Consider the following 8,067-nt stretch of genomic DNA (forward strand, 5'->3'; position numbering starts at 1 on the left):
TCAAGGCTCAAGATGCGGAGGTGGAATCCAACGAGATCGCTGCTTATCTCAAGGGGACACACCCCATGTCAGTCAAAGACAATGCACGAGAAACTGCTGCAGTCTTGCCATGGTGGAGGGTAAGATTTCCGCTCATCTTATTTCAGCAATTTTTATCTCTTTCTTTATTTTGTGCTGATCATCTTGTATATTTACAGTTGCACTGTGGGGCCTTTCCAGTCCTTGCGTCTCTAGCACGAGACTACCTGAGTCTCTCTGCCAGCTCCGCTATTGTCGAACGAACTTTCTCAGCAGCAGCTGATATCTGCTCTTCTGACAGAGTGAGCCTGGTCCCGCGTACCATTGAATGCTGCGTGGGCTCTCGCTTATGGTGGCGTCAGCGGGTACCTCTGGCACACAAGTATACGGAGGTAAACGAAGCCATTGAGGCATTTGGTGGTAGACGGTCTAAAAAGTAGTTGTAGCTTTTTATTCTTCAAATGTTTACTTCTTTAATAGTTTCTTTCCTTTCTTTTTCTTCTTTTCCTCCTGTTTGTTTGTCGATTATGCCTTCTTTTTATATACTTTTATGCCTATGCCCTTATGCCCTTATGCCCATAATTCTAATCTCAGTTTGTGTGCGTGATGATGCGAGCAACTGTTGAGCAACTGGAGCAACGTGAGAAGCAACACCTACCCTGAGCAACTGAGCAACGCTTTGCGTTGCGCGCAACGCAACGGGCGTTGCCTTTACCCGTTGCGTTGTGGGTCTATAGGTTCAAAATGACATCGTTGTGTTGCCCGCAACTGGCCGTTGCGCGCACCGCATCGCAACGGCCCATCGTTGATATAAGTACTCCTTGATGATTTTGAGATTGTTGTTCCCTTTTCTGCATCTTATACCTTTGTTGTAGTGTTATAAATCATCATTTATTTACTATATTTGTACTAAGATCACTTAAATCCGCCCCTTCAAACCAAGGAGAAATTTATTTACATGTGTTAAAGACTATAAGTCTCTTTGGGAATAATACTTAACAACAGTATTGCTAGTAATAACGTATTTTGTGGACTTTTTTGCACTTAAAATCTGGGAATAATACTTCACAACATTATTGCTTTATTTCTCTGGTGCCTTTATCTTTTTCTCTGTTATCACAAAGTGGTCAGCAAGTGCCCTTGTGCTGGTTTCTTTGAAGGAGGCAGTCTTTAGGCAACTTCTACTATATTACATGTAGTAGATTATCCCTTCTCAGGTGTTGTAAAGCTCTTGTTGAGCTTTAAATACTACAACGGCTAGGACACCCACCAACTCCAACAAAGCACCTCAAAGCCTTAAGCATATTAATGAAGCACAAATGTGCTACAATAACGCAGCTAAGATTCAAACACATTTATTTCAACCAATATCTTTTCAAACACCACCAAAGATTTGACCCTATGTACATATGTAAACAAGGGATCAAAACAATTGACCACTTTTTATTCATATGCCATAACTACAGTCAACAATGTACCAAGCTTATAGCTTCCCTCAATGAACTACAACTATCAGAAAACTCAAATACCCTCAACAACCCGAAAGAATTCAAGTGTATTGTCAAATTCTGCAACTCAACCTGGCGGCTGAAAAATTGCTGGATCTTGTGAGGGTAGAGGGCTCAATTGAGGACTCTGTGCTCACTAAATGGGTAATGTAGGGTAGTATTATTTTAATTTATCATGTTTATATTTCAACTATAACTAGCCAAATTGGGCGGCGGGCGCCGCACTGTAAGGATGGGCTTATCTTAGTTCAATTCATATAGTATGCTACAGTCTATGCTGGATGATATACCACTTGACTCTTGAAGAGGAAAGCTTTCTCAGGGTTGATTGGCTGCATTACAGCACAGTATAATCTATCTCATCACTATATTGGATCACTTCATATATTATGGGTAGCACAATGCCAGCCTGAGGATATTGTTGTTTAACACTTAGTAGCTGTTTTGGTCACACCAGATCCATCACTGATGTTTAAGTCACAGTAGTGATTGAGATACTCCAGTTTTAATTAAATTGACCTTTTGTTCTGTTTGATAGTAGAATCATGTTGATATGAAATGTAGACACTGAAATATATCTTGCTTTTGCTCAGATCAGATACAAAATCACCATACTTATCAATACTTTGGCAGAAGTTAATCCAGATCTAAAGTGAGATTACAGGCCGTGATCTTCCAAAACCCCACTAATTCTGGATTGCACATCCTCCATCTGTTCTGAGCTGCAAAAACATAATATTTTGGGATTGTTGACTTGCCCATAAGAGAAACCTGGACCTCTTTCAATACAGAATCCCAATCAGTACTGCCACATGGGTAACTTGTGATGAAAACTCTGAGTTCAGATTGTGGTGAGATCAACAATTGGTACAAATCATGAGGACTTTGCACAAAGGTGCTGACACATAAACTTGGTGTGGAGTGAAAATATGATTGCCCTGAACCTAACCCCCTAATCCTAAGCCCTAACCCCTAGGCCCTAACCCCCAACGGATTCCATATCAGAGTACATGAAGTTTCATTTTGTTTCAGATTTTGAAAAACCTAATCCAAAAACCAAAAACATAAACTAAGAAGGTAAAAAACAAATTTTTGAGTGAGGTATGTGTACATAACTTTTAAGAAGAAAATAGCGATTTCATTTCATGAAGATCTTGGATCTATCACTTTTTGGTCAAGCTAATTAATCTCTTCAATTCAAAAGAAAGCTACCCAAAAGTTTTGATTCTTTTCTTTTCAAAGTAACATTTCAAAAATGATTGAATTGCATCAAAGCTTCCACTATTTTTTCATGTTTCATTTATTCCAATAGACATTCAGTTTTTTTCTACAATTCTATGTACTTTTTTAAGCAGTCACACCAACCAATTTCACATGATTTAAACTTTGACCAACAACTTCAATTAGATTATCAATCAAATCAGACCATTGAGAAAGTTTAGAACCCAATACTTTCCACTCATGATATCCGAATGATCCAGAAGAAGATTAATTAATATAAACTAACTGATTAGGTTGATAAACTGTTGCTGAGATTGATTTTGCTTTAACATCTAAACAAAAAAAAATACACAAAATCATCAGGAAAATTGGTTGAGGTTGGTTTTTTTTGATTGGGGGAGAGAGACTTATCATTGATGATCCATTCTTATACTTTCATTCCTTCTTCTTCATCTCCTTCACTTTTTAATCATAAAGAACTTTCAATTTCTGATATGAAACATTTCCTTCCACTCTTTTAGAACAAAAATCAATTAAAATTAACAATTTAGGTTTAAATTTAATGGATTGTTTGATAGGAGTAGAAAGTTGAGTGGTATTTGAATTTAATAAATCCTCAATATCTTGATGGTATTGGATTGATCAGATTTCAAAAGTTGAAAAAAAATTGATAACAAGATTTTCGGATTGGGTTGGATTGGATGTAACATGAGATGGGTTTGATATCGTCTAATAAATCCCAAAAATAACAGTCGTTTAAGTTTAAAGTTAATCAAATTGATTGATCAACTATTTTATCTAATTTGCTTCGTAAAGGTGGATCTAATGAATCATTACATTTGATTGAAGAGAGATAAACAATCGATAAATTGTCAGCATCTATATTTTTTGAACTTGGTTCTAATAAGTTGATAATCTTCTGAATTAATTGAATTCCTTCATTAGATTTAATTAAATTCATAAAATTAAATAATTGGGTACTTTTAATAAAGTAGGAAAATGTAAATTGATATCTTCTGGATTTGTTAAACTCATTTCAGTTAATTTGCTTAAAACTGCTAATTGTAATGGGATTCAATCTTCTATTGGTGCAGGTGATGCATTAACTAAACTAAAAAGGCAAATTCAAAATTTTCAAAAATCAGTCAGATATTTTGAATTGGTTTGGATTGAAGATAGACAAAATGAGTTACACATTGTATTTTCCATAAGAAGTAGTCTTTTCTTCAGCTTTTGAACTGGCTTCCAAGAGTTCTTTAACCATTGAAGATGATTTAAAATGATCAATTGAAAACAATGAAATAAAAGAGTAATCAATAAATTAATCATAGCTTCAAGTTCTCTAGAATCAGTTAAGTGATTGATCAATCATCAAAAAGAAACACATTAAATTGGTTTCTGTTCTTCTACTTTTTCTTTTGTAGAATTTGAATTAAGAACTTACCTCGATCATCAGTTTTATTAAAACAACCGATTTGTAATTTACTCCAAACCTCTCCACAATTTTAATTTTCTGATTTTTAATCTCTTTAGTATCATCATCTTCCTTTACATCTTCATTTTGATCTTCATCGTCATCATTGTTTTCATTTTGGTTAGTTGATTGATATCTTTAAATTAAATCTAAAGCATTTTGTTTAATTAGAATAGAAGTTGAAAGCTTGATGATGATGATGACTCTAGCCTGTTATGTGAAATAAAAGTAAATAAGATGAAGATCAATAACCTGAGATGACTAAAGCTTTTGGGAGGCTGGGATTGATTTGAATACAATCGGAATTGAACCAAAATCAAAGGAAAACTCACCTTGATGGCACAGGAGCAATGAGTTAGAAGTCATAATAACAGTCTGAGTAGGAGTATTCGATCTTGATGAAGAATTCGTGGTTTGTTGATCAGATCGATTGTCAGGAGTAGATTGATCAGTTTGTTCAATTTTGGAAGAGTTGAAATCCGACTGTTTGCTAGGATCTAATAAAGATTCAGGAGTGCTGGATTTATAATCGCTCTCTTGAGTTGGGTTACTCATAACAAAAAGTTGACTTCTTTTGAATGTTTTGATTTAGTTGGATTGTCTAAGATAGTTTGTAATCATAGACATCGATTGGATTCTTTAAGGCTTTGATTGTTAGTCATCATTTCAAGTTCTAAAGTTCAAAATTATAGAACACAATAGAGGGAGTCAGTACAATTGATTGAGAATATTTCAAGATTTGCTATTGATCAGTTTTACTTACTTGAGAAGATTGTTCTAGAAATAGGTTTAGATGAGAAGTTGATTCCAGATTTGAGAACTGAGTGAGACCGATTGAATTTCAACTTCAGAAAGCATGTAACAGATATGAGTCAATGATCAGGTTTAGGAGCATGACCAAAATCATAAATTCAATCAAGATTAGTCAAATATTAGTTGATTGATGAATTAAAAAGGACTTACACTGTATGGATGATTTCACGATCAGTTGTTTCTAAATACCTGCTCCCATTAGCTGAATCACCCAAGCTGCTACACTATTTGATGGTTCTCTAGAATGATGGGCTCGATAATTTGTTTGTTGTGAACTTCTACCGCTATGTGTAGTTTGACTTTTTGATCCCAAATGATTATTGTCTAGAATTAGTAGTCAAAACTGATCTTGATGGCATATGTTGTGATTGTCCATCATTACTAAACGGTCAATTTGATGAATGTGGTGCACAAAATCAAGTCGTCCTAATGGAATACTATTGCCTTCATATGCTGCCGAGCGCTTCTAATTATTTCTTTGACTCGATCTGGCGGTAATGCTTTACCACTTGTTAGATTTTGGACTTCTACAAATGAGACACTGGGATCAAACCAGTTAAAATTGATCAAAACAGAAAAAGTGTGTCAGTGATCCTTGATTCTTTGGTCTTTGGTCAATCAAGATGAACTCACAACACTAAGACGACCAATAGGTTTAGCTGCAAACTATTCATGATTGAATTATGCAATCTAGAAAGTTCAAAGAGGGAGGAGTCAGTACTTGGTCTCAAATAAGATATGTCAGTAAGAGAAGAGAGCTTACAACAATGATAGGTACCCGTCTTTGCATCGAGTTTATCTGGTCTTTCAGCAAAAAAATCATGTTGACCCTATAGGAATCGAATAAATCATTAGTATGATCTGGATTATTAAGAAAAGAAGAAAAGAATTAAAAACTTACAAAGGCAACGGAGATGAAACTTGCTGGTTTAGTATTGATTGCTTCACAAATCTGAACCAAGATGTTTGGTTCTCAACATAAGGCTATCAGACCTTTGATCCAAATTGATTGGTGTATTCCACGATCGTTTGTGTCATCGTTCGTATTGAGGTTTCTGTAGACACGTAGGCATCAGCAGAAATGGCATCTGTCTGACTGTTACAAATACCTGTAAAGAGATTAGGTGTACACTTTATGTTAGTTGATGATTTGATTGGATTAGATTGGGATACCTTTATAAAAGGTTTGAAATGTGATTTATGAAGGTTTTCTGAAACTCCTCGACTATGATCAGTTCTTAATTGCAAAAATGAGAGTGAAGATCCAATTAATTAAATTAAATTAAATTATGTGCTTTAGGGTCGTTGGCTAGGTGTGGATTGGATTGCCAGATATCTGTTGATGACGTCCAATGCATGCTTTGATATCCTGATACCTTTCATCTGTGAAAGCAGTAATGATAATGACGCATCGACCTAATATTGACTATCTTTTCAAATGACTTCTGATCAGGTTGCTCATTTGAGCAATCCAATGATGTGATCGATGTGAAAGTTGAATTGTTGGCTAGGCAGGTTGAAAATTGGATGGTTGCTGAAAGGAATAAAGGTAAGCTGTGTGTAGCTGAATATGTTGCATGGTGGTTCCGGAATATCCTGACATGATGGCAGCTGATTGTGCTAATTTGTCGTAATGTCGAGTAAATCAGAGGCAGCCAAACAAGTGATTGACGTCATGCTGCTCAATTGGTATCGGATAGTGCCAACTTGCAGAGAACCAAGCAGATGGAAAATGATTATCGCGAGGTCAAAACTTCTAACTTAACCCAAGTCCGATCGTGCAAAAGCTCACGGTAACCCGAAGCCGAGGCACGAGGGACTTGCACATTAAATAACATCCCTGGTGTGACCAATAGGCCCCAAAAGCCAAACTTAACAAAGTCCCTCGCCAAAGGCCCGAGCCCCAGCGAGGGACTTACCCCATAAACTGGAATCCTGGCGTGAGAAGTGAGCTGTATTTGCTCCAAATTCTCTACATCTGTTTGTTTTTTTTCTCTCTCAACAAACATGTCTTGCAACAAAGAAAGAAGAAAAAGGCAAGGGACCATTACATATGTACCAATTGCAAACTCCTTTCTATCTTTTTGGGAAGTTATCTTTTTGAGTAGTTGAAGATCAATTATTTTGACCGCTTTCTGAGAAATACAGGCTTTGAGCCGGCTCGCCGCTGCTGAAAATTGAAAACAGACCCATTTTTGATTCCCCAGTAGCCCAAGTTCCAGACCAGATTTGGGGAAGCTTGCAATTGGCTCATATGTAATGAATATTTGCCATCATCCTTTTATTTACCTCCGAGACCTGTTTATTTAGGAACAAATCAAAGAATTCAAAGTAGCGTTTTTTGAGCCAATACAGGCTACTTCTCACGCCAGGATTCCAGTTTATGGGGTAAGTCCCTCGCTGGGGCTCGGGCCTTTGGCGAGGGACTTTGTTAAGTTTGCAAAAGCCAAATTTGGGTCACATTGGGCTATGATCCATCCCATCCCATTCATTATCACGATGGTCTCATTTCTGAAACTGGCTCGTGTTAGCTCTTGATCTTGTACATAACTTCCATTAGAAAAAAAAAGAATCGAATTGTGCCATCTCGCAAGAATCCAGATGGGAAACGAGTAACAATTTTGTTCAGAGACATTACAGAGAGTTGATTGAAAGCTCAGATTCAACCGAGGGCATGTCAGAAACTTGCCTCGGTAGCGACCCATGCAGCGATGAAAAGAAACGAGTTCTGAGAAAAGAAACGAATCTCGAGAAAGGAAATCATCTTCAGAAAGAATTTACCGATTTCAACCGTTGATGAAATCCGATCGACTCCTGTTTATATTCTCATATGGATCCATCAAAGTCATCGCCAGCTCGACCTTCGGATGTGTCTGAAAAGCTTTCGTCCGTGACGGGCGATCTACCACCTGTTATCCTTAATAAGGCAATCTCAAGCAAATCAAATCAAGAACTCGCTTCTTATATTGGATTGAAATTCCTGAAGAAGTATAATCAGGACGCTTGAGAATTGCAAAACAAGGCGGTTCTGGC

General features: G+C 36.7%; 1 protein-coding gene across 1 annotated transcript; it reads right to left on the reverse strand.

Moving 5' to 3' along the window:
* Positions 1-5,460: 5,460 nt before the first annotated feature.
* On the reverse strand, positions 5,461-6,072 carry MELLADRAFT_114321 (uncharacterized protein; the record flags this gene model as incomplete). The annotated part of the gene is made up of 4 exons (XM_007419207.1): positions 5,461-5,575; positions 5,668-5,864; positions 5,936-5,986; positions 6,028-6,072. The coding sequence occupies 4 exons, from the start codon at positions 6,070-6,072 to the stop codon at positions 5,461-5,463; spliced, it is 408 nt and encodes a 135-aa protein (XP_007419269.1).
* Positions 6,073-8,067: the final 1,995 nt, after the last annotated feature.

Source organism: Melampsora larici-populina (assembly GCF_000204055.1).
Source record: "Melampsora larici-populina 98AG31 unplaced genomic scaffold MELLAscaffold_142, whole genome shotgun sequence".
NCBI classification, from domain to species: Eukaryota; Fungi; Basidiomycota; class Pucciniomycetes; order Pucciniales; family Melampsoraceae; genus Melampsora; species Melampsora laricis-populina.